Here is a 27,899-nt window from a genome sequence, read left to right as displayed (position 1 = left end):
GGTTGGGTGAAGCCATTTATTGTCAAACTACTGTGTTTTCTCTTTTTAAATCATAATGACAACCCAAAACATCAAATAACCCGGATCAAAAGTTCACATACCCTATTTCATAAAACCGTGTATTGCCCTCTCTAACATCAATGACAGCTTGAAGTCTTTTGTGGTAGTTGTGGACGAGGTTCTGTATTTTCTCAGATGGTAACGCTGCCTGTTATGATTGGGTCACCGAGGAGGAAAGCAAGACCAAGCTCAGCCACAGAAAACCAGAGAGGTTGGTAACTAAGCAGATTCCAGAACCCTGATCCTATCCACAAAGCTAGAAGTAGCCGTGGAGCGTTCCTACGATGATTCTAGATGCCTCGACACAGCCGGAGAACTAAATAAGTCTAAAGCAAGAAAGGGGAAATCTAAACTGCCCCAGAGCAGTACCCAAAGGAATAGATAGCCCCCAAACATATATTGTCGGTGAGACAAGATGAAAACACAAACGCAGGTAGGAAAATCAGCTAAGCAAACGATGGGGCCCACACTGACTAGACAGGACAGGAAAGGAAAGACACTGTCTGCAATCACGCAAAAAACCCTGCTAAAAATGTCCAACACGTCTGATAGAAAAATACTGAAGTCACTCGACTTCGCCCACTATATCAGCACTCTGGCATATTCTGAAAGCAGAGCAAAAAGAGGCCAATCGAATAAGGGACAAAAACAAACAGGCACAAGCAGCAACATAAGGATGGAAATTCAGCACATTCCCAGCCGAGGCTGGCTGACCACACAAAACTGGATAAAACCAAATCAAATGTGAGCAATAGCAAAAGAACACTTAGCTTGAGCATGCAGGGACTGAGCTGGAAACTAAGACCTCAGGAGGCAGGAAAAAATCACCAGCAGGGATAGAGGAAGTCGGCTGTCTTAAATCCAGTCAAAAACTCCAGATGTCCAATCGTCCTCCTCATTATCAGTTGACAGACCTCTGTTAATTAGATCAGCTCCATTACCTCCTGTAACCACCAGAGGGAGCCCGGAAAGAGAACTCGCGACCCTCTGTCAATATAACCAGCTCCACTACCTTCACTAGTAACCAGAGATAGGCCAGAAAGCGAATTCACAACAGTACCCCCCCTTGAGGAGGGCTCAGTGAACTCTCATTCACGTCACCAGGCCGATCAGGATGGGCCCGGTGAAAAGCACGAACCAATCTATCGGCATGAATGTCAGAAGCAGAGACCCAAGAATTATCCTCTTGGCCATAACCCTTCTATTTGACCAAGTACTGGAGTCTCCGTCTAGCCAAACGAGAATCCAATATTTTCTCTACCTCATATTCCACATTGCCTTTAACCAATACAGGGTTAGGAGGGGCCGCCATAGGAACTACTGGCTCCACGAACCTCTTCAACAGAGATTTATGAAACACATTATGGATCTTAAACGTAACTGGAAGAGCCAATAGAAAAGAAACAGGATTAAGAATCTCCAAAATCTTATAAGGTCCAATGAATCTTGGCTTGAACTTTGGAGACGCAACCTTCATAGGAATAGTCTTTGATGACAACCCAACCATATCAGTAACCAGAGGTAGGCCAGACAGTGAATTCACAACAGCTGCCCACTATTCTTGGCAAAAAGCCTCCAGTTCCTGTAAATTCCTGGGCTGTGTAGCATGAACTGTGTGCTTGAGATATCCCCAGAGTGGCTCAATGATATTGAGGTCAGGAGACTGAGATGGCCACTCCAGAACCTTCACTTTGTTCTGCTGCGGCAAATGACAGGTTGACTTGGCCTTGAGCTTTGGATCATTGTCATATTGCAACGTACAAGTATGTCACATGCGCAGCTTCCGGGCTCATGATTGCAAATTTGCCTCCAGTGTTTGCGAATAACGTGCAGCATTCATCTTTCCTTCAACTTTGACAAAGTTTCCTGTGTCTTTGTAGCTCACACATCCCAAAAACATCAGCAATCCACCTCCATGCTTTACAGTAGGAATGGAGTTTCATTCATCATAGGCCTTGCTGACCTCTCTCCAAATGTAACGTTTATGATTGTGGCCAAAAAGTTCAATTTTGGTCTCATCACTCCAAATTCCTTTGTTCCAGAAGTTTTGAGGCTTGTCTCTGCTGTTTTGCGTATTGTAGGCGAGATACTTTGTGGCATTTGCACAGTAATGGCTTTCTTCTGGCAGCTCGAACATGCAGCCCATTTTTCTTCAAGTGCCTCCTTATTGTGCATCTTGAAACAGCCACACCGCTAGTTTTCGGAGAGTCCTGTATTTCAGCTGATGTTATTTGTGGGTTTTTCTTTGCATCCCGAACAATTTTCCTGGCAGTTGTGAACAAAATTTTGGTTGGTCTACCTGACCATGGTTTTGTTTTTACAGAGCCCCTGATTTTCCATTTGTTAATCACAGTTTGAACGCTGCTGACTGGCATTATCAATTCCTTGGATATCTTTTTATATCCCTTTCCTGTTTTATGCAGTTCAACTACCTTTTCCCGTAGATTCGTTGACAATTCTTTTGCTTTCCCCATGACTCCCAATCCAGAAATGTCAGTGGCTGGATGAAAGATGCAAGAGTCTGTCTGGATCCCAGAAACTCACTCAGCTTTCATACACACTCACTGATTACAAGTAAACAGGTAACAGGTGAGAATGTTACCTTTAGTAGCCATTCAAACTCATTTGTGTCAACTTTTGTGCATGTTATCAGGCCAAAATCACCAGGGTATGTGAACTTTTGATCAGGGTCATTTGGATGTTTTGGGTTGTCATTATGATTCAAAATGAGAAAACACATTAGTCTGACCATAAATGGCTTCACCCAACCACTAACCATGAGTGGATAAAAAGTTTTGGTGTTATCATTCATATTCCCTGAAAAAAGGCCAAGAAAGCAAAAATTCTGCCGGGATATGTAAACTTTTGAGCACAACAAAAAATAGATAATTTAAAGGGTACATTTAGCTTTGTATTTAATGAGGTTTATTGCCCTGATTTTGAGTTGCATACTTTATTATACCCCAGAGCTGCACTCACTATTCTGCTGGTGCAGTCACTGTGTACATACATTACATTACTGATCCTGAGTTACATCCTGTATTATACCCCAGAGCTGCACTCACTATTCTGCTGGTGCAGTCACTGTACATACATTACATTACTGATCCTGAGTTACATCCTGTATTATACCCCAGAGCTGCTCTCACTATTCTGCTGGTGCAGTCACTGTACATACATTACACTACTGATCCTGAGTTACAGTACATCCTGTATTATACCCCAGAGCTGCACTCACTATTCTGCTGGTGCAGTCACTGTACATACATTACATTACTGATCCTGAGTTACATCCTGTATTATACCCCAGAGCTGCACTCACTATTCTGCTGGTGCAGTCACTGTGTGCATACATTACATTAATGATCCTGAGTTACATCCTGTATTATACCCCAGAGCTGCACTCACTATTCTGCTGGTGCAGTCACTGTGTGCATACATTACATTACTGATCCTGAGTTACATCCTGTATTATACCCCAGAGCTGGACTCACTATTCTGCTGGTGCAGTCACTGTGTACATACATTACATTACTGATCCTGAGTTACATCCTGTATTATACCCCAGAGCTGCACTCACTATTCTGCTGGTGCAGTCACTGTGTACATACATTACATTACTGATCCTGAGTTACATCCTGTATTATACTCCAGAGCTGCACTCACTAACCTGCTGGTGCAGTCACTGTGTACATACATTACATTACTGATCCTGAGTTACATCCTGTATTATACTCCAGAGCTGCACTCACTATTCTGCTGGTGCAGTCACTGGGTACATACATTACATTACTGATCCTGAGTTACATCCTGTATTATACTCCAGAGCTGCACTCACTAGTCTGCTGGTGCAGTCACTGTGTACATACATTACATTACTGATCCTGAGTTACATCCTGTATTATACCCCAGAGCTGCACTCACTATTCTGCTGGTGCAGTCACTGTGTACATACATTACATTAATGATCCTGAGTTACATCCTGTATTATACCCCAGAGCTGCACTCACTATTCTGCTGGTGCAGTCACTGTGTGCATACATTACATTAATGATCCTGAGTTACATCCTGTATTATACCCCAGAGCTGCACTCACTATTCTGCTGGTGCAGTCACTGTGTGCATACATTACATTACTGATCCTGAGTTACATCCTGTATTATACCACAGAGCTGCACTCACTATTCTGCTGGTGCAGTCACTGTGTGCATACATTACATTACTGATCCTGAGTTACATCCTGTATTATACCCCAGAGCTGCACTCACTATTCTGCTGGTGCAGTCACTGTGTACATACATTACATTACTGATCCTGAGTTACATCCTGTATTATACTCCAGAGCTGCACTCACTATTCTGCTGGTGCAGTCACTGTGTACATACATTACATTACTGATCCTGAGTTACATCCTGTATTATTCTCCAGAGCTGCACTCACTATTCTGCTGGTGCAGTCACTGGGTACATACATTACATTACTGATCCTGAGTTACATCCTGTATTATACTCCAGAGCTGCACTCACTAGTCTGCTGGTGCAGTCACTGTGTACATACATTACATTACTGATCCTGAGTTACATCCTGTATTATACCCCAGAGCTGCACTCACTATTCTGCTGGTGCAGTCACTGTGTGCATACATTACATTACTGATCCTGAGTTACATCCTGTATTATACCCCAGAGCTGCACTCACTATTCTGCTGGTGCAGTCACTGTGTACATACATTACATTACTGATCCTGAGTTACATCCTGTATTATACCCCAGAGCTGCACTCACTATTCTGCTGATGCAGTGACTGTGTGCATACATTACTGATCCTAAGTTACATCCTATATTATACCCCAGAGCTGCACTCACTATTCTGCTGGTGCAGTCACTGTGTGCATACATTACATTACTGATCCTGAGTTACATCCTGTATTATACCACAGAGCTGCACTCACTATTCTGCTGGTGCAGTCACTGTGTGCATACATTGCATTACTGATCCTGAGTTACATCCTGTATCTCTTTTATTATAAAAAATATCAAAAACACAATACATAAGACAGACAAAAACAACATTCCAGAAATCAAAAACCACGATACATGAACTAAAATAAACCACACCGACATACAAAAAAAAACTTGTGCAAATATGCTAGCTTACGACAGTCCATCTCTGAAGGACATAGTGCAGTGTCTCCAGGCTTTGCAGCCTGAGGGACCCCCAGCAGGAACCTCCAAAAAAAAAAACAAAGAAAACAAACAAAAATCCATTCCTTCACATTCAACCCCACTCACACCTTCACTCATGCTCCCATTCATTCCTATATACTGGATTTAAAACAGGAAAGTAAACACTTTTTCTGGCCCACTGCCTTAAACAGAAAAAACAGCCATCTTGGCAGACCCTCAACTACTTCCCCTCAACACAGCAAGAAACCACCCCCCTTTTTCCCTTTTTTTTTTTTTTTTTTTTTTTTTATATATATAATTTATTTTTTTTTTATTTTATTTTTTTTATTTTTTTTTTTATTTTTTTTTTTTAATTTTTTTATTTTATTTTTTTTTTCCCACCACCCACACCACAGGTCCACAAGTTCGTAGCCTTTTCCACACCTAGGTCCATGAAAGTTTATGGCCTCAGAAAAAAAACAGCACCTCAGGGTCCAGGAAAGTTTATGGCCCGTCTCTACATTTCCTTATATATTTCCCATGGTCCTTGGTGTAGTTCCCAGGCCATCTCCTTCTGATCTTCGGCCCTTGATTTCTCAGGGTCCATTCCAGGGTCCAAGCTTCCCCCCTCCCTCCCGCAAGAAACCCCCACCCAACCTGACTGTACCCCTTCCCCCTTTCCTAACTATAATATATACATTTTTTTTTAAAGCACCATCCTAGCGACATACATACAATACTGCATACATGTACAGATACACAAAAAGCACATACTACACTTGTTATACACCTAAGATACGACCTGCTATAACCAGTGATAATATTACCCAAACAATAAGTATTAACCACATTTCCAAAAACCTTGCCACAGGCCCAAGTTTGGTGCCTGCAAGCCCAATATCCATTAAATTTCATGCTTCCAAAACAAAAAGCTAAAGTGACATGCACCAGCCCAACACCAGGAAAGGAGTTCTGGAGGCCCCATCCCTCACTAACACATTCACCCTGTCCCTCAACAACTAAGACTGTCCCTACTTCTGTCCCTAAAGAAACTGTCCCTATCTGTCCCTACCTGCCCCTACTCTACCTAACTTATCATAACTAACTCTCTATCTGTCCCTCAGTGCCTGTCCCTCCCTGTCCCTATCTGCCCCTAATTCTGTCCCTAACACCCAGTGAAACTTATGCTATCCCTACCCTCATTCACACGGAGCTAGCTCTCCCTTGAGTGCGTTTCTAAAAGGAGAGGCCCCTCCAAAGCCAAGAGGCCTTCCTCACACCCAACCTTTCGAACTCCAAAGAACGGACCTTCACCAGGTCACCCAAGATGTTTCCTACCACCTCATCCCTCGGAAGGGTTTTTTTCCGCGTCGAAACTAGGCACCGTGCATTCCAAGTGTAGAACCTAACCACTACACTGACTAGGAATAAAGTGCACGGGTCCCGGCCACCCAGGGATCTGAACGCTCCATAGGCCCACTCAGCGTAGGAGAGGGACGCCAGCCGCGGCCAACGTATGGAAGCACCCACCCTGTTGTAAACCTCTGCATTAAAGGGACAATGAAGCAGGAAGTGCTCCATGCTTTCCAGCACGTCGCCACACTCCTCACGGGGACAACCCCGATCATCGGATTTCCTGAACTTCAAGTTATCCTTTACATACAGCCTCCCGTGGAAGCAGCGCCAGGTCAAGTCCCAAAACTTCATGGGGATCCGCTTAGAATTTAAAAGCCCCAGCCCGACCTCCAGATCCCGGCCTGGGCAATCCTTAAGGGCCAGGGGCTTCTGGAAATGTGTCAACAGGACCCTCCTGTCAAGGCATTGCCTCGACATGGTCCTGATTTCCCACATTCCCAGACCCCACCGGCGGATCACCTTCAGAACCGGGGTAGCGTAAGCCGGGAGATGCCCATGAGGTGTGCGTAGGTCCTTCACCTGCCCTCCTGTCTCCCATTCCTGGAAGAAAGGCCAAAGCCAACCCTTGCAGGAGACTACCCACGGAGGAGCCCTCTCTAGCCAGAGGTTGGAGATGTTAGTCTTAAGAAAGGTGTTTACTAGAAACACCACCGGGTTGACCATACCCAACCCACCTAGTCTCCTCGTACGGTATGTAACCTCCCTCTTGATTAGGTTAAGCCTATTCCCCCATAACAATTGGAAGAACAGGCTATAGACCCGTGTCCAGAGAGGTTCCGGCAAGATGCACACACTGCCCAGGTATATTAATAAAGGTAGCAGAAAGCCTTTAGCCAGGGCAACCCTTTCCCTCAGGGTTAAAGACCAACCCTTCCATTGGTCCACCTTTTGGGCGGCGATCTTAAGTCTGCCCTCCCAATTTTGCTGGGGGTAATCCCTGGGGCCAAATTTGATGCCTAGAATTTTGGCAGTGGCCTGGGGCCCTGGAAGGGTGTCCGGGAGATCAAACCTGGGATCTCCCCCTCCCAGCCAGAGACTTTCACACTTATCCCGGTTGATCATGGACCCGGATGCCTCCGAGTAGCGCACTACCTCCGACATGACCCAATCCGCCTCCCTTCTCGAGGACACGAAAAGGGAAACATCATCGGTATATGCCACCACCCTCAGAGAGGACCCAGAGCCCGCCTGGTCCATCCCGACTCCCGCCAACGGTCCACGATCTACCCTCCTTAGGAAGGGATCGATCGCGAACACGTATAAAAGCGGGCTCAGCGGACAGCCCTGACGGACCCCAGAACCCACCTCAAAAGGGCGACCTGACCAACCGTTCACCAGCGGAAAAGTCTCAGCCCCTTGGTACAAGATCTCTAACCATTTTACAAACCTCCCAGGCAGACCATACCTCAAAAGGACGGACCAGAGGTACTCGTGGTTGACCCGGTCAAAGGCTTTCGCTTGATCTAATGACAGCAAGTACCCCCTCCAGTGACCTGCCCTACCCTGCTCCACTGCCTCTCGGACACCGAGCACAGCACTAAAAGTACTGCGGCCCGGAACAGAGCAATGCTGGGCCCCTGAAAGGAGCCGGGGTGCAAACTTCACCAGCCGATTAAACAGCACCTTGGCCAGAACCTTCCGGTCCGTATCGAGAAGCGCTATGGGACGCCAATTCTCGATACGGGACGGATCCTTACCCTTTGACAGAATAATGAGGGCTGACTTCCTCATTGAGTCGGGAAGAGTGCCCGAGGAGAGACACTCATTAAATACCCCTGTCAAGAGGGGGACCAAGGAGTCCCTAAAAGTCTTATAGAACTCGGATGTTAAGCCATCCGGACCTGGCGATTTCTTGGGCCGAAGCCCATCAATGGCCAGTCTCACTTCCTCTTCCCTGATTTCCTCTGCCAAAACACCAAGAGAGGGATCACCCCCTGGCTCAGGGACGGTTTCAGCCAGGAAAGCCGACATCCTGTCCCGATCCAGATCCTTCTTTTCCAAGAGGTGTGAGTAGAAGGATCTGACCACCTCCAGGATCCCTGATTTGGATCTGTTCAGGGACCCCGTACTGTCGATCAGTCCTGTCACCATCTTACAATTCACTGACATCTTACAGTTTCTGTAAGGGTCGGGTGAGCGGTACTTCCCGAAGTCCCTCTCAAAAACTAAAGATGTGTGTCTATCATACTGACACCTCTTGAGCAAAGATTTCACTCTGGAGATTTCCTCTCGGTCACCTCCAGTCGAGACAAGCTGCTCGAGTTTCCTCCCCAGGGCCTGGTACAAGCGGTGCCTGTTCAGACTCCTGAGGCTCGAGAGCTGACGGAAGAACCCCGCCACCCGCTTTTTGAAGATCTCCCACCACTCTGACTTACTACTACAGAGATCCAACAGCGGTACCTGGCTCTGAAGTAAGTCCTCGAAGGATTGTCTCACCTCCGCTTCTTCCAGCAGGGACGAATTGAGCTTCCACAGCCCTCTTCCCATCCGATGAGTCTCTGCAACATTCAGAGAAAAGAAAATTAGACAGTGATCGGAGAACTCCACCTCAACGGCGGACACAGCAGAAAAGATGGCGTCCTCCTTCAAAAAAAACCTGTCTATTCTAGACCTACAGCTACCCCTATGGTAGGTGAAACCTCCGTGACCTGGGGTGTGCCGGATGTGGACATCCACCAGGCGAGCTTCGCTGGCTATGCTATTCAACGCGACGCTATCATAAGCCAGGCGATCTCCGGGACCCCCCCCGGTCACGGGACCTCGTAATGGTGTTGAAGTCCCCACCGAAGACCACCTGCCGGCTCGTAAAAAGAAAGGGCTTGATCCTCAGGAAGAGACATTTGCGGTCCCACTTGGACTGCGGGCCGTAGATGTTGATGAGCCGGAGCTCTTGTCCCCTCATGAAGACATCTAGGATCAGGCACCTCCCCATTTCCAACTCAGTAACCCGTCGGCATTCAACAGCTGCAGTCTTAAAAAGGACTGCCACCCCGCTATACGGCTCGGCCGCAAGAGACCAGTATGAGGGCCCGCACCTCCACTCCCTCCGTGCTTTATAGATGGCCCCCATGTCTGTTAGTCTGGTCTCTTGCAAGAATAAAATTTCTGCCTCAATCCGGGAGAAAAAATCAAAGGCCGTGAAGCGAGCCGCATCTGACTTTATGCTGGCAACATTAATAGATGCCAGCGTCAACGGGGCGAGTTCCGCCATCATGGGTGATCAAGTTGGATGGCCAACTTCTTACCACTGCTATCACCTCCACCTGGGGAGGGGTCGGACACCTTCCTTTTCAGGGAAGCTCCCGTTGTGTCCATCCCACCCCCCCGGTGTCCTTGCCCCCGGGTTCCAGGTCTGTCCCCCCCAGGAGGAACACTGCCCCCTGAGGGACGGACCCCACCATCCCCCGAAGGACCCTCCGGTGGTACCCCCGGCCCAGCATCCTCGTCTTGCGGCCCATCATCCGAGCCTCCGAGGACGCTGAACCGGTTGGAGAGATCAATCAGAGGGGGGTCAGCGGGCCCTTCCGTGCGCACCCTGGTGGTCGGGGGCGGGGGAGATTTTGAAGGCTTGCCAGCCTTCTTCCCCCCGATTTGTTACGATTGGCACGTTTACTTTTGCCACCCGCTGCTGTAGGCTGCTCCTGGACCTCCTCATCAACACTTTCATACTGTGAGGACCCGTCCGAGTCAGCCGCTTTATCCTCCCTCTCCATCCTCCTGATCTCCTCTCTCACCACACTCTCCCTCAGGACCTCAGAGGCTTTTGCCACGGGCCTGGAGGGAGGAGCAGGCATCGACCCGGTTGCCCGAGACTTCACCTGCCCCCCACCCCCATGGCGTTTTTCTTGCCTCCGCACATACGCGGGGCCCCTCACCTTGGCATTGCCCTTCCTCACCGGTCCCTCAGCCCCTTCCCCTCCGCCACCACCTGCCACAGCTGCAGGAGCGCCGCCAGAGGTTTCTCCCTCACGGACTCCTCCCGCCGGGCCTGCAGCGGCATTAGAAAAGGAGCGAGGGCAGCGGCTGAGAGGGTGACCTAGGTCACCACACAAGTGACACCGAATGTCTTTACACGAGGCGGCCAGATGACCTACCCCACCACACAAGGCACATTTCTGTACTTTGCAGCTAGCGCTGAAGTGAGTGGGGTCGCCGCACTTGTGGCAGACCTTCGGTTGCCCCTGGTAGAAGACCAGGATCCTGTCCCTTCCCAGGAACGCCGAGGAAGGGATGTGGGTGACCGTGCCGCCGGAAACCTTCAGTTTAACCATGAAGGTCCAGCCCCCCCGACCAGATGCCGAATTCGTCCCTGTTCTTTTTGGGGACCTCGGTGACTTCCCCGTAACGGGAAAGCCACGTCATAATGTCCATGCCGGCAAGTGACTCGTTACAAGTGACCACGGTCACTCGCTTGACGGAATTTTGGCGAGACACCGCTTGCGCAACGAAGTCTCGCCATCCGGGCTCTTCCCGCACCAGCTCATAGTTAGACCAGAAGAGCTCAAGCCCCTCTGGCTGCACAAAGCTGACGTCGAAGAAGCGGGACGCCGAAGGATGTATCAGGGCAAAGATGTCATTCGCCCCGAAGCCTATCTTAAGGAGGAGCTCCACCACCTTGCTCCTAGGTGGACAAGCTTCACTGCCCCCCCCACCTAAGACGGACCACATTCCTCCTTTGCGGCCCCTGCCCGGCTGTGGGGAGAGACCAAACAGTCCCTCCCTCCCTTTGGTTTTGGAAGGCAGCAAGGCCGTGTCTCTCTATCCAGAAAGACAAGTCCACTGTCCTCCCCTCTACCACTATCGACCTTTCTCCTTTTTTGAGGGCCTCCAGGAAACGGTGGTGCAAAGCGCCGTCCCTGGAGCCCGGAGGCGAGGAGACCCCCCCAGGACCACCCCGAGGACCACCCCGACCCCCAGCCGCGGCCCCCACATAACTATGTTGGGGTCTTGCGGCCAGGGGGGCAGACTGGCCAGCCCTCCCACCACTACCACCACTTGTGCCAGCACCCTCATTCGTCCTCCCACTCACTCTCCCATTCACTCTTTTATTATTTGCATTCACTCCAGCACACTCACCCACATTCACAGTAGCACTCACTCCCTCATCCATGTCACTCATATCACCATTCACTTCAGCAAACATCTCCTCAAATATGTCCACTCCGCTTTCGTACTCACTCTCACTCGCACAATTGGTGAACATAGCAACATTATTTACATTTTTTACATTTTTAACATTTCCCAAACCAGTGTAGTTCCTCTCTTTGCCTGCTGGGTGCCCTGAGCTCTCTTGCTGGGAGCTACTCCAGCTCCTGTCCAGGAGCGCCGCTGCCCCTTTAAATGCCTCAGTGCTGATGACATCATGCACTCTGCCCTGGCTGGGCCTAGGAGCAACAGCAGCTCCTGGTTTCAGCTCCATTTTTTTTCTTTTGCTGAGTTTTGTTTACTCTGGGCAGGGACGGCCACTGGCACCGCTCCCTGCTCTGCACTTTTCTTCACCCCCACCGCCGGCTTGCCAGGGAGCGCCAGAGTCCCCGCACCCTCAGATGAAGGTAGGTGGGCCGGGGACCCCGACAACTCCCCGCCAGCTTTTGGGGGCAGCACAGCATTACTTGGAAGGGTGGGTGGGACAGAGGGCAGCGGGCCCGCAGCGGCCACGCCCCCCCCGCCGGTCGCAGCCACCCCAGGCAGAGCCACGGCCCCCCGGGTGACGCGAGCACAGCGGGCGGAGTCGCGACCGCTGAGGCCACGCCCCCCCGCCAGTCACAGCTACCACGGGCAGAGCAGCGACCCCTTGCAAGGCCATGCCCCCCCGGGCGACGCAGAAGGTGGGACGACGGCCGAGGAGGACATGCCCCCCCGCACGCCACAGCCTTTGCAGGCCGGGCAACACTCGGGGAGGCCACGCCCCCCTCACGGACCACCGCTGCCACCCCATGCCCACCACTTGAGACAGGCAAGGCCGGCCACTCCCCCTCGTCGCCCAGCGGCGGCGGAGCCCCCTGCACGGACCCCTTTTTGGGTCGACGTGCCGGAGACCCCGCTCTCACCACAGGCGCCGACATGGGAGCAACCAGCACTTTGCACCGCCTCAGCTGCTGCTTGATGTTCTGTTCGCCCTTCCTAGGCTTCTGGACCCCCACTAGCGATCCAGACTTAGCGGATCCGTACGTGGGGGGTCCAGAAGCCCCAGCACTCGCTGCCGGAGGTGCGGCCCTGGCTGTACCAACTTTACCTGGTGCCAGGCCAGCCCCCCCTGCCACCGAGGGCTGAGCCTGGACACCACCACCAACACCACAACCAGCACCGACCTCCATGTCGCTGCCCTGGTCTGAACTGTCACCAGATGCGACAGTCAGGTCACAACAGTCATCTCTCTCCCCGCTCCCTCGCTGCGGACCCACCACAGGGCCCGAGCCGGGGTGGGTAGCGGGTTCCACACAGCGGGACAGAGGGGCCCCGGGAAGAGGAGCAAAAACCAGTTGTTCCTCCACGCCTTCAGAGGCCTTACGCCTGTGCCTCCTGTTTCTCCTCTTCCCGGTTGCCTCATCCTCCGGGCAGACTTCATACCCAAACAACAGCGTGCCAAACCGTGCTGGGGATTCAGTCTGCCGTACTTGTTTAAGGATGAGGCAGCCCCCCTCAGAACTATTCCCGCTCCCTCCATCCTCCCCCTCGCTCCCGCTTTCCTCCGCGTTACTGGAGTCCAGCGGGAGGGCCACCTGCTCGGGGGCTATCCCGCTGCATGTTACCTGACTCACGCTGGTGTCCGCCAGGTCTTCAGGTGGAGGTGGCCCGGATGTGGTGTGGGCGCCATCTTGCTCTTCCTCCTCCTCGCTTTCCTCCACCTGGATGGGGACTCCTGACCCCCCAGGAGACCCACCGGCCATGGCCCTGAACCGGTCCTCGTTTTGAAGCTTTTCCTGGAAGGGGCCGCTGCCGGCCATGATGGTACTTCGCCGGTCCTCCAGGGCCCGAATCTCCCCTTTCAGCCGCTTGACCGTGGTGGTGACCTCCGCTCTCTTTGAGGCAGGGAGCCTGTTTTTACTGATGACCCGGGCTCCCTCCAACTCCCCCCGGAGTCTCCTGAGCTGCTTGCCGGCCTCCTCGTACTCGGAGAGGTGGGCATGAATGCGGGAGGCGTAGGTGGTAGCTGGCTCTCCCGCAACCTTGGAGCCCCAGATGTTAAGGGGGGGCCCTGCCTCACCTCTGCCGGCTGCTGCACCTCCGGGGGAAGGGCCCGCCACAGCCTTCACTTCGGGGGTCCCGGACCCTGGAGCCTTGCGGCCCCCTGGGGTCCGCTTTTTCCCCATCCCTGGGACTAGCTGGCTGTGCCTTGGGCCTCCTGGTGGTGGATGAGGCCCCCCACCCCCAGCTGGCTTGCCGGAGGGTGGGAGCCAGGGGCACAGCCCCGGCGCTCAGTCCCAAGGAGAGTCCTCTTTCCTGGGAAGGGGGCAGATGGAAAGTCCTTGCAGGAAAAACCTCCCTTCCCAGGAGCTTAGCAAAACCCCAGCCTGCAGATGCTCAGCACAGACGCTCCTCCTCTTCCTGGGTGTGTCCAGAGCTGCACTCAGTATTCTGCTGGTGCAGTCACTGTACATACATTACATTACTGATCCTGAGTTACAGTACATCCTGTATTATACCCCAGAGCTGCACTCACTATTCTGCTGGTGCAGTCACTGTGTACATACATTACATTACTGATCCTGAGTTACATCCTGTATTATACTCCAGAGCTGCACTCACTATTCTGCTGGTGCAGTCACTGTGTACATACATTACATTACTGATCCTGAGTTACATCCTGTATTATACCCCAGAGCTGCACTCACTATTCTGCTGGTGCAGTCACTGGGTACATACATTACATTACTGATCCTGAGTTACATCCTGTATTATACTCCAGAGCTGCACTCACTAGTCTGCTGGTGCAGTCACTGTGTACATACATTACATTACTGATCCTGAGTTACATCCTGTATTATACTCCAGAGCTGCACTCACTATTCTGCTGGTGCAGTCACTGTGTACATACATTACATTACTGATCCTGAGTTACATCCTGTATTATACCCCAGAGCTGCACTCACTATACTGCTGGTGCAGTCACTGTGTACATACATTACATTACTGATCCTGAGTTACATCCTATATTATACTCCAGAGCTGCGCTCACTATTCTGCTGGTGCAGTCACTGTGTACATACATTACATTACTGATCCTGAGTTACCTCCTGTATTATACTCCAGAGCTGCACTCACTATTCTGCTGGTGCAGTCACTGTGTGCATACATTACATAATTTATGAACATGTTTTCTGATAGAACTGTGAATATTGCTCTGAAGTACAGACTGTAATCCTAAGAGCAAGTGAAGCAATACAAAGTATCGTCATATGACTGAACATTTTATGTAGCTTATATCCATATAAAAACTGTAAAAATGTTTTAAAAGTTGAACATTTCTTTTAACCCCTTTAGTACCAAGCCATTTGGGGCTTTCTCAGTTATGCTACATCTGTACCATATCTGCTTATTACATAACATTGACAGTGACGAGTCCCAGGAATGTCAGCCGTCTGACAGCCGTCCCTCAGTTTATCATTTTATAGGTTACATTTCCTTTGCACACGGCTCACAATCTATGAAATCGTGCGCTGCTTCCCGCAGGTCGTGTATTTCTGATTTATTTGTGGGTGATGGAGAGTTTATAAAAACCTCTTACCTGAAGCTAAAGTCTTTCCGGTGGCAGGATTACTTGTCACACAACCGATCTTATTGCAGAGGGTGACGGTGAAGGCGTAATCATGGTAGGCCTCCAGTCCTGTCACTTCATAATAGACTTCATGACTCTCTGCTACATACAGCACCTGGAGGGAAATCCAACATACCAAGATCAAAGCTGAGCCCATCACTGCATGCAAACGTATGTGATATGTCACACACTGATCGGCCATTACTGGAAACCATCCACACGAGCAGTGAAGAACATGGATTATCTGGTGACAATGGCTCCTGTCCGGGGTGGAAATATCAGGTAGCAAGTGATCAGTCAGTTCTTGAAGCTGATGTGTTGGAAACAAGAAAAATGGACAAATATAGATATCTGGTAGACCCATGAAGGCCACATTGAAATTGGTAAACAACTAGATCAGAGTATCCCGAATATGACAGGTCTTGTGCGATATTCCCACTTTTCAGTCTACAGCAGGGCTTGTGGGGTGTTCTCCATGTATATCAGGACTTGTGGGGTTTTCTGGTATACGGCAGGTCATATGGAGTATTCAGGGTATACAGCAATTCTCGTGGGGTCTTCAGGATATATGGCATGTCTTGTGGAGTGTTCCAGTATATGGTACTGTATGTATTGTGGAATGTTCCAGGAAAATGATATGTTTTTAGGGCTTTTATTTCCCGGTATATTGAAGAACTTGTTGGAAGTTCCCGGTATACAAGGAGTCTTGTGGGAAGTTCCGGTATGAAAAGGGTCTTGTGGGATGTTCTCAGTGTATGGCAGATCTTGTGCAGTGTTGCCGGTATACGGTTGGTTTTGTGGGGTGTTCCCGGTAGATAGCATGTCTTGTTGGCTATTCCCGGTATATGTATGTATTGTGGAGTGTTCCAGGAAAATTATATGTCTAGTAGGATGTTCCATGTATACAAAGGATCTTGTGGAAAGTTCCATGTATACAAAAGGGTCTTGTGGGGTGTTCTCCATATATGGCAGGTCTTGTGGGGTGTTTCCGGTATATGGCAGGTCTTGTGGGGTGTTTTCTCTATATGACAGTTCTCGTAGGATCTTACGGGCATATATTAGGTTTTGTGGGGTGTTTCTAGTATACAGTAGATCATGTGGAGTATTCATTGTATACAGCAAGTCTTGTGGGATGTTCAAAGTTTATGGCATGTCTTGTGGGGTGCTCCTGGTAAACTATCAGGCCTTGTGGGGTCTTTCCGGCATACAGCAGTTTTTGTGGGTTGTTTATAGACCATGAGAGTTCTTGTAGGATGTTCCTGGGAAACAGTGAGTCTTGTTGAGTTCCCATTATAGGTTTTTTGGGGTGTGGTCGTTATTTTGTAAATCTTCCTGTGTGGTGTTCCCATTATGCAGTGGTTAGCACCTACAGAAAGATCTAAGGAAGTAGACCAAGGCACATAGCCAGCCATGGTCAGATCCCACAGAAGAGCTACAGTAGCACAAATTACTGAAGAAGTCACTGCGGGTTATGACATACACACAGAGAATCGGTTTACTGTATATGGGGCTCTCTAGCTGCAAACCAGTTTAAGCATCCATGCTGACCCATGTCCCCTACACAAGGAGTCTAAAAGTGAGAAAGTGAGCATCGAGCATCGGAACTGGAGCAATAGAGCAATGGAGGAAGGTGGCCTCGTCTGGTAAAAGACCTTTTTGTCTTACATCAGGTGGACGTCAAGGTGCATGTGCATGACTTACCTGGGGAAGAGAGGGCAAGCTGGCAGAGGCAGTGTAATGGGGTAATGGTCTGCTGGAAAACTGAGTCCTGGTGTCTTGTGGATGTGACTCGTAGCAAATATTGTACAGACCAAGTATCACCTGTCATGTCAGCCATATTTCCTAAAGTCAGTGACCTCTTTTAGAAGGATAATGCTGCTGCCACACTGAAGAAACCATCATATATGGTTTGAGGAATATAACAAAGATATCAAAGTGATGATGACTTTTCTCAAATTTCCCAGATCTCAATCCAATGGTTCATTTGCTGGATGTGGTGGAAAAATGACTGATCCAAGGAGACACTACAGATCTGTAGGCACTCTATATGGCGCCACATTGTGCTCTGAATAATATTATCATTATCAATGGAATAATCCTAAATTATAACAACTTTATTTAGTAGATAGAAACAGTGGGTATGGATAGTCTTCAGACCCCTTAAAATTTTTCACTCTTTGTTTCATTGCAGCCATTTGGTAAACTTAAACCCTATTGACCTAAACCCAACTGAGCATCTCTGGAGAGGCCTGAAAATGGCTGTCCACCAACGTTCACCATCCAACCTGATGGAACTGGAGAGGATCTGCAAGGAAGAATGGCAGAGGACCCCCAAAAACTTGTTGCATCAATCCCAAGAAATCTCATGGCTGTACAAGCTCAAAAGGTGCTTCTACTCAATACTGAGCAAAGGGGCTGAATACTTATGACCATGTGAGATTTCAGTTTTTCTTTTTTAATAAATTTGCAAAAATGTATACATTTCTGTTTTTTTTTTCAGTCAAGATGGGGTGCAGAGTGTACATTAATGAGAAAAAAATGAACTTTTTTGAATTTACCAATGGCTTCAATGAAACTAAGAGGGAAAAATTTAAAGGGTTCTGAATACTTTCCATAGCCACTGTATGTGTTTCTATCAGACATCAGTATTCTGGAATTGCTGCATTCTCCAGTAAATAGATTTCCCTGTGAAGAATCTACCGGGAAAGGAAGTGAATGTACCTGAGAAGACACTCCTCTCATGTCCGATATCTCCACTTGATCCCTGGATACCATGTTGATTGTATAACCAGAAATTTCCCCTCTTGCGACATTGTTGCTTGGCTTCTCCCAGGACACATTTAGAGAATTTGATGAAAGTGGAAACACCGATGGAGGAGCCATGTATATGGGTTCTGTAAATGGAGTATTAGCGAATTTAGCCATAATCTGAATCAACATAGAAAGGTTCAAGGGGTTCTTTGCTTTGGACAAACCCTATTCACTAGAAGGGGCGCCAATACTACACTTACAATAAAATGTCTCACTGCTTAAAGGGGTTATTCCTTTTCAGGGAACCTTGGTTTCTGGGCACAGTTTGGTGTAAAGAAAAACCAGACCGTTCATTACACACCATTTCTAGGTCCAGCGAGGAGTTTCTGCTTCTGTTCCCAGTCTGTCTGGCATTGGCTGCAGCACCACAGTAAATCTATGAGCTCAGCAGCTCTGGAGATGGGGATTCTACCCTGGCAGAGTTGCTGGGCTCACTCACAGGCTGCTGTGCTGTGATGCCAGCGCTGCAACCAATGCCAGACACCAAGAGCAGTGGCAGAGAATCACCGGTTCACTCGGGAATGACAAGTAAGGCTACTTTCACACTTCAGGTTTTCGGCGTCAGGCGCGATCCGGCGTCGTGCCGGAACGCCGGATCCGGCAAATGTTTAGTAAAACCGGATGTGACGGATCCGGTTTTCTGCCGGATCCGTCTTTTTCTTGACAGACAAAACCGGATCCGTCTCATCCGGTTCATCCGTTTTTCTATCCGTTTTTCGACGGATTACGCCGGATCCGGTTTTTAAAATTGACCCTTGTGGCCTTCCGAACGGGATTGGCTACTGGAAAACTATATATAGCATGTTCCTACAGCCCTTCTTTGACAGGTTGTAGAGGAGAAAGTGCAGGTTGGAGAGAAGAGCAAGTTACTGGCGAAGATGGATGTTGTCATTGGAAATATTTTGAAGAATTTGGCGGATTTTACAGCGGAGGCGAATCGTTTGAGGGTGATTGTTCTGGAGAAGGAGAGAGCGAGACAGCAGCGCATCAGGCATCGTAGACGACGTTTGTGGATCCACCCCATCACAGCCAAGAGAATGACGCGTGGGGTCTATTCTACACTCTGCATGGACCTTCGACGAAACCCGGATAAATTTTTTGGATATGTTAGGATGAAAATGGAGAATTTTGATTACTTGGTGGAGCGCATTGCACACCTCATAAGAAAAGCGGACACCTATTGCCGCTTCTCTGTTTCACCCGCAGAGCGTCTGATGGTGACTTTAAGGTAAGCCACATTTATTGGATGTGATCGCATCAGAGCACACTTTCACTGCAATCTTGTTGGTGGTAGTTTGTATCTCCAAGTGTTATAGCTCAGTTTTGGTATGTAATGCTGTGATTTAAAACTAATTTATTGTTTTTTAATTCCCCACAGATTTCTTGCAACTGGAGAATCCCTTTCGTCACTGCATTTCCAGTACAGACTCGGGATTTCCACCATATCTGGAATTGTGAAGTCACATGCCGTGCACTGTGGGACTCCTTAGCTGAAGAGTTTTTACCAGAGCCCACAACAGAGAGGTGGATTGAAATTGCTGACAAGTTTCAACAGATATGTCAGTTTCCCAACTGCTTGGGCGCTGTGGACGGGAAACATATCCGCATTGTAAAGCCAGCTGGATCGGGATCGGAATATTTCAATTACAAGAAATATTTTTCAATTGTCCTCATGGCCATCGCTGACGCGGAATACAAATTTATTGCGGTTGATATTGGGGCCTATGGCCGCTCCAATGACTCTCAAGTTTTCAAACTGTCTGCCATGGGGCGTAAACTGTATGGAAACACCTTCCAGTTCCCACCACCTAGACCGCTGCCGCAAACATCTGGTCCACCTATGCCATTTGTCTGTGTAGGGGATGAAGCCTTCCAGCTGTCAGAACACCTTTTGAAACCGTACTCTAGCAGAGGATTGACAAGACCAAAACGCATTTTTAATTACCGCCTCACAAGAGCAAGAAGAATGGTTGAATGTACCTTTGGTATTCTGACAGCCAAATGGCGGGTCCTATTGACTGCGATCAACCTCAAGACAGAAACTGTGGACGAGGTGATCAAAGCGTGCGTGGTACTCCACAATTTTGTTATCTGCAAGGAACCCATTTCCATTGAGGACACCTCTGAAGAAACCACCTTGCAAGATTACCAGGACATTACCACTAGAAGTTCTGTGACGGTTTCAGTAATGAGGGACAATTTTGCACTATACTTTATGTCACCTCAAGGCAGAGTACACTGGCAGGATGACAGAGTGTGAAAGATTTGTGCCCAACCAAACTTGTGTACCTTCTGTACCAACAGTATATACCTTTGCCAACCAAAGTTGGCTATCTTGTCATGGTCTCTATTTTTAGCTTTAGGCCACAGGTGTGTACCTGGTTGTGTTTTATGCAAAGTATTTCACCTTTTAACAAAAGTTGTGTACATTGTTAGGAAATCACCAACAATAAACACAACTTTTTAGGAGAAACACTTTGCTTCAAACACAACCAGGAACACAACTGTGGCAAAAAGCTAAAATTTACCCACAGTTATATACCTAGTTTTGAATACCATTTCACCTTTTAAATACCCTGTATTTAACCTTTTTCGCCGCAGAAAGAAATGACAGACAACCAGTGTAAAATAATTTAACTTTTATTGAAAAATGTTTTTTTTAGTAAACTTTTTTAAAATTTTAATAAACTTGTTTAATAAAGCTTTGAAACCATAAAACTGGTCATTTTTATTTAAATACACACATTATAAATCTGTGTAGTGTGTGGTGGAAATACTGCTGGAGGGGCTGCGGGACACTTCGACACTGGGAGTGTGGAGAGAGGACTGGGATCGTGGTGGGGAAGGAACAGTTAGAGGTGAAGGTGTGGAAAAAACTACAGAATGGGTGGACATGTGGGAAGCAGAAGAGGTGGTGGGTGGTGGAGTGGAGGGTTGGGCAGGGACTGTAGGAGCAGATGATGTTGATGGCAAGTTGTATGGGGAAGGAGTTTGGTACGGGGCAGGTTGCTGGAAGTGGGGAGATGTCTGGTACGGGGCAGGTTGCTGGAAGTGGGGAGATGTCTGGTACGGGGCAGGTTGCTGGAAGTGGGGAGATGTCTGGTACTGGGGAGGTTGCTGGTACTGGGGAGTTTGCAGGTACTGGGGAGGTTGCTCGTACTGGGGAGGTTGCTGGTACTGGGGAGGTTGCTGGTACTGGGGAGGTTGCTGGTGCTGGGGAGGTGGATGGTGCTGGGGAGGTGGATGGTGCTGGGGAGGTGGATGGTATGTAATAGGAGGGGGAGGATGGAAAGTGGCTGGAGGGGGTGTAGATGTAATAGGAGGGGGAGGATGGAAAGTGGCTGGAGGGGGTGTAGATGTAATAGGAGGGGGAGGATGGAAAGTGGCTGGAGGGGGTGCAGGTGGAGGAACTAATGTGGTGGGAGGAGGAGGTTGGGAGGTAACTTGCTGGAGAGCAGCATGGCATGAATGCATTACATGCATCTGCTGGGCAGGAGAGAGCGTTTCCATGCGCTCCACAACAGACCTGAAAAAGGTGTGGTTTGGCGAAGATCTTGCTTCTGAATGCATGGTTTGCAGAAGTGTCTTCACCTCCAGAATGCTGGAGTTGATCTGCTGATAGCCTGCGGAGATTTGCTCTGACAAGACTTTTAGACAGTTCTGGAAAGATGCATTCAGATGCAAGAACTCTGGTGCATAAGTCTTTTCCTGACCCCTCTGCCGCTGCCGCCCAGTACCCGCAGGTGTACTAGAGGTGGCAGGGGCAGAAGGGTGGGGTAAAGGGAAAGCGATCTCCTCACCAGCAGCTTCATGTAATGTAGGCGGCCACGATGCTCCTGTGCTGGTGGATGGGACAGATGGGTCGAATGTGTGTGAAGGCTGGGAAGGTGCAGATGTACCGGGGCGGTCGAAGTGTCCCTCGGTGCCGGTCTCCTCAGGGATCGCCTCAGAAGGGTCCAATCGTGCAGGCTCCCGAGTGCTGCTCACCGTGCTGTGGAATAAAGAGAAAAAAAAACAATTAAAATAGTGACATGGTATGGCCCTGGCTGAAAAAAAAAAGTTACATCTAAACATTTTTTTGTCACATGTGGTGTGTAATATTTACCTTCTGGTGAGCATTGTCTCCCGGAGGAACGACAGGGCTCGTGCGTACTTGTACTTGCTCCTGCGTCCTCCAGATCCACTCGGGGCCCGCATCTCTTTATTGAACTCCTTCTTGAAACGATCCCTCACAGACCGCCACCGCTTCACAATTCTCTCCCCTGAAACGAGAAAGGACAAAGTGGTTAGTATACAACATCAGTGTTTCCCAAACTCCAGTCCTCATGGTCCCCAGGGGTCATGTTTTCAGGATTTCCAAAGTAAATAGAAATCCTGAACACATGATCCGTGGGGACCACGAGGACTGGAGTTCGGGAAACACTGGTTTAAATCAAGCAACCGGTACTGTATATACTTACGCTCTTTAATCTGGGCCCGAGCTTCGAGGTCCTCCCAGCGGTCCACAAGGAGCGAACAGATTTCCTCCCAGAGTCGTCGGGTAACGATCAGGTCAGCGTGGCGTCTGTCAGCCATATTCCAGAGCGGCTCCCTTTCTCTGACGAGATCGATGAGGCGGTCCACATCAATCCCTCCATCCTCACCGTCAGAGTCGGGAGCACGCTGTGAAGGCTGTTAAAGAAAAAGACAAAAATAACATAATTAGCCTCCACAAAAGAAATGAAATAAAAAGTGCAAAAAAAACAAAGCAAAGATATTTTTACTTACACGCTGGTGACCGCCGCGTTGCTGTCGCCGACGACCCTGGGAGGCACTGCGAGGACCTCTTGGCCGAGCACCAGATTAGGAAGACTAGAGAAGAAAACAAAAAATGTTATGTCTTTGGATGTAGGCATTTGTTTGCTGTGTGTGGTCTGCAGAACATTGTTTTCTATGTGTTGTGTGTAGTGTGATGTTGTGTTTCTGCGTTTGATGCAAAAAACTTACCAATTGTGAGCCCACTCCAGGTGTCTGTCCACCCCTTCCTTCTTCTTCTGGGAGCTCCTCTTCATCTTGTGATTCCTGTTTTGAAATAAAAGGCAATGAATAGACATATATTACAGAGATGATGGATTTTGGAAATAAAAACTTACCGTCAAACGCTGACGATGCGAGGGAGGGCTCCCAGAAGATGTGCTGTCTTCCTCATGGCCAGACTCCATGGCTGTGGGTGGTGTTTCTGCTGCTGCCATTGCTGCTGCTGCTGCTGCATCTATTGGGGGGCTGTTGAATAAAGAGAAACAAAGGGCCAATGAATATCTTGATATTCCATGGCCCTAGTTTGGAGGAATGGGGGATTTGATAATTACCGTCTCTCATCTGCTGCTGGACTCCCCTCCCGTTGTTCAGCATGCTGCTCCATTTGTGGTGGTGCTGATGGTGCTGCTGCTGCAGATGTCTGCTGCCTTCTCCTGCTCCTGGTTCTTGGCTTGGGTGGCATGTTGGGTGTGGCTGAGGGTCCCGTTGTCTTGCTTTTATATATGTCCTGTGGGCAGAGCTACTGAGCATGCTCAGACCAAAGAAACCGGATCCGGCCGCCGGATCCGGCTGTCGCCGGATCCGGCGCATTGCGGCGCTCATAGGCTTTCATTGTATGAAAAAGCCAGACACGCCGGATCCGGCGTGTCCGCCTTTTTCGACGGATACTAAAAACGTTACAGTCACCGTTTTTTCCAGACGCCGGATCGCGTCACATTGCCGGATCCGGCAAAAATCGGATGAAACGCATGGCCATCCGGCTCGATCCGGCTCTAATGCAAGTCAATGGGGGGGAAACCGGATCCGGCATTGCATTTCAACGGATCCGGTTTTAGTCAAAAGCGCCGGATCGCGCCTGAAGCAGAAAACCTGATGTGTGAAAGAGGCCTTAAGCAGTAAAATAGTTACTCTTTAAACTCTAATTGTTCATCAGCCTTTAGCTTCCTTCCTTTTTTCTCATGCTCCATGTTGAAAGGACTGTTTCCACTGCCTCATTTACGCACTTAGAGCAGCTGTTTTGAACTTCAGCAAATATCTTTATCCAGGTGCGAGCTTCTCTGCTACATTCACCCAGGCTTAGACACTATTTACAAACTCTCTCTGTCAGTAAAACTTTTAGTAACAAGTCTAAGCAATCCAATGTAAGGGAAAAAGACTGGACCCCTAGTTATTGTACTTTATCTATACCATACATAGTACTACATCATAAGGAAAGAGAGATCGATAGATAGTGTAAGGCCAGGGTCAGACTTGTGAGAGTCTCGCATCTCAATACCCAACACTGCCACCGGCACTCGGACCGGAGCGTTCAGCTGCATAAAATCACATGCAGCTGAATGCTCTTGTCTGAGTGCCGGCAGCAGTGCCGGGTATTGATGCGAGACTAGTGCGAGTTTCTCGCAAGTCTGACCCCGACCTTAGGCAGCGACTTTCATGTTCGCGTGGCAATGAGGCAGTGATCCAAGAAAATTCAACTTAAATGTCTTTATTTTAAACTCACAAAATAAATCCAGAATTTGTATCCTCCGGTTCGCAGCCAGAATATCTGTATCAGTGGTTACAGTGGGTAACTGCACCACTGTATCACTCGTGGGTGCGTCAGTAGCTTTGCCTTCTCTGGCCTGAGTTCAGACTCACACAGACCTGTACTGCATAGAGTCTGCTGCTTGCAAACCAAAAACACTGACATACCCAAAGCTCAACTGAAAGTATAAATGGGTTTTGTGGACATGAGACATTCCCAAAACCCGGAGTGGAGGGAGAGATCCTCTCACTACCAATCTTACAGATCTCTCCAAAAATAAAATCCCATGTCAGGTCTTCTTAAGTCTGTCTTGGTCAAACAGCTTGACCAAATCCACTCTCTCCTTTATTTTGCATTGTAACCACAGGGGTGGATGTAACTACAATGCACTCCAGAAGGTTTAGATTGCTTTTATGCACATCCTGGAGGACATATAACGGCCCTCCTATATGATTCCCCTCAGTGCTTCACCATAGATAGATAGATAGCTAGCTTGTAGTGCTTTCTGTTAAGCCACATCAATAAATATTGAAATGAAAAAATTGACATGGGGTCTCCACTATTTTTTAAACCAGCAAAGGTAAAGAAGACAGCTGTGGGCTGATATAATCAGGCTGGGAAAATTGGGCCCTTGGGTTTATTGGGCCCAGCCCACAGCCGCCCCAGAGATAGATATTCTCACCTGACTCTGCTGTTTTAAAGATCACCCATTCTGAAGCGATACTTCCGGCCATGTTAGTGGTCACAATACAAAACTCGTATTCTGTATTTGGATCCAGGTTCGTGATCACTGCATGGGTCACTGGGGGCATTAAGGCATTTTCATTCTCAGATTCCACGGCTGGTTGAAGGTTCAGCCATCCACTTGCATGGAAAACCCGCCGTTCAATCACCTGGCGTAAACCTCTCATATACAGTTCATGTTTTATAACGACTCCTAGAGAAAAGAAAGGATCAATAAAAATTGTTAACAAATTACAATATTTAAGAGGATTTTATATTTTAATGGTGCCTAAATATTCTTTCAGACATCTGTGATCATCAGTCCGATCTAGGATCGCAATGCATGGACTGGCTGTGCTTCTCCCAACCCTGAGCATGACATTCTTATAGAAAATTATGAAGCTGTGATGCATGGTTCGAGAGACACGTGGTCAGTCCATAATTGGCGGTCCAATATAGGAATGATGATCAGGGACTTCTGAAAGAGCCCTAAGTTGAAACAATCAAAAGGAAGTAAAACTTCTTAGAAATCCATAAGCACTTATACCTGGAATAGTCTGTGGGACTTGTCTGATGTTCACAATCGGATCACAATTGGCAATGTGAGTCTATAGGTCAGTGAATACAATCGGAGAGCTCTTGGATGACATCCAAGTGCTGTCTGATTTTCACCGACTGGTAGATAGGAGAAGGTGTAGAAAGAGATTTTTTTTCTCATCAAAGAAAAGCTGATGAAGCTCGGACAAAACTCAGATGAAAATCTGAAGAAACCCTGAAAAAAATCACAGATGAAACTAGGATTTTTTTTTTAGTACTACAAAAAAACCCACATGTTTGAATGAGTTTTATGAAGTCATAGGATGGTAGAGTTGGAAGGTACCTCCTTGGCCATCTGGTCCAACCCCCTGCTCAAAGCAGGATTCACTAAATAATCCCAGGGAAGATGTCTGTCCAGCCTCTGTTTGAAGACTTCCATGGATGGAGAACTCACCACCTCTCGTGGCAGCTTGTTCCACTCATTGATCACCCTAACTGTCAAAAAGTTTTTTCTAATATCTAATCTGTGTCTCCTCCCATTCAGTTTCATCCCATTGCTTCTAGTCTTTCCTTGGACAAATGAGAATAAAGATCATCCCTCTACAATGTGACAGCTTTTGAGATATCTGTAGACAGCTATTAAGTCTCCTCTTAGTCTTCTTTTTGGCAAGTTAAACATTGCCAAATCCTGTAACCGTTCCTCATAGGACATGGTTTGCAAACTTGTCACCATTCTGGTCGCTCTTCTCTTAACTTGCTCCAGTTTGTTGATGTCTTTTTTTAAATGTGGTGCCAAAAAATGGACACAGTATTCCAGATGAGGTCTGACCAAAGAGGAGTAGAGGGAAATAATGACTTCATGTGATCTAGACTGTATGCTTCTGTTAATATGTCCCAGAATTGTATTTGCCTTTTTTGCTGCTGCATCACACTGTTGACTCATGTTTAGTTTATGATCTATTAGTATATCTAAGTCTTTTTCACTTATGCTGTTGCTTAGCCCTATTCCTCCCATTCTGTATATGCTTTTTTCATTTTTTTTGCCCAGATGCAGTACTTTCCATAAGTGGGACCTTATAGTTGTCTAACTAGTGGATATCCTGCCTCTGAAACTCCCACATAGATATTATAGGGTTCCTTTGACCCCTGATCCATAAATTGAGGGGTCAGTAGCAGCGGCATCCAAGTAGAGGTTGAACATAGATGTGTACCCTGCATTGTAGTCTTAACAACTCAGCAAACTTTCCATGAATGTGGCCACCCATATGTGGGATTCGTATAGATGGGACCACCACATAGAAGACATCTATGGCAGTAATTTAGAATCGATTGTTTAAAGAAAGTGTTATATGTGATAGCAAGATGTGTATCCAGTCTAGAAATGCAAAAAACTGATTAATAGGGGAAACGCGTGATACGATATTATTTTCCTGTGTCATCAGTAACTATTTTGGAAGAGTAGATTATCTGTCCTAAAACAGTCTTAATTAGCATTGATCGTCACACTAAAAATAATTGTCCTTGACAACGAGGCAAAAAAAAAATATCATTATAAAAGCTTTCTGGTATTGAAATAAATGCCACCATAAGTAAAGACGAAGAAGAAGAAGAATTTCCCTGTGGGCCTCCGACAACTAAGCCTTTGAGGAAACCAAAATGAATCACCATGGACTCATTTATCTGTAAAAAGAGTCTAATTTGGGTCTTCTCAATTAATTATGGATAAAAGTAACAATGGTAAATTAAGAGGTCTGGGGGGAGGGGTTGCCCTCCGTGCCTTATTATAAATGACACGGACCTTAGAAACATTGTTCTCTCATTTGAGGTCATTCGTCGGTGATTTACATATTTAGTTGACTATTCGGCTTTTGGTAAAGTTTTATTTATT

General features: G+C 47.9%; 1 protein-coding gene across 1 annotated transcript in view; it reads right to left on the bottom strand.

Annotated features, from left to right (window-relative positions):
* The window catches only part of USH2A (usherin), a 994,545-nt gene that overhangs the window by 704,741 nt on the left and 261,905 nt on the right, over positions 1 to 27,899 (bottom strand). Inside the window, exons 17-19 of the mRNA XM_073553328.1 lie at positions 25,434 to 25,688; positions 18,121 to 18,293; positions 15,370 to 15,514 (exon numbers count right to left, since the gene is read on the bottom strand). Coding sequence (XP_073409429.1) covers positions 15,370 to 15,514; positions 18,121 to 18,293; positions 25,434 to 25,688 — 573 coding nt within the window. The remainder of the gene's footprint in view (positions 1 to 15,369; positions 15,515 to 18,120; positions 18,294 to 25,433; positions 25,689 to 27,899) is intronic.

The sequence above is a fragment of the Dendrobates tinctorius genome, unplaced genomic scaffold, assembly GCF_039654945.1.
Source record: "Dendrobates tinctorius isolate UK_male_01 unplaced genomic scaffold, ASM3965494v1 ptg000201l, whole genome shotgun sequence".
Lineage (NCBI taxonomy): Eukaryota > Metazoa > Chordata > Amphibia > Anura > Dendrobatidae > Dendrobates > Dendrobates tinctorius.
This window is presented reverse-complemented; position numbering and strand designations above follow the sequence as displayed.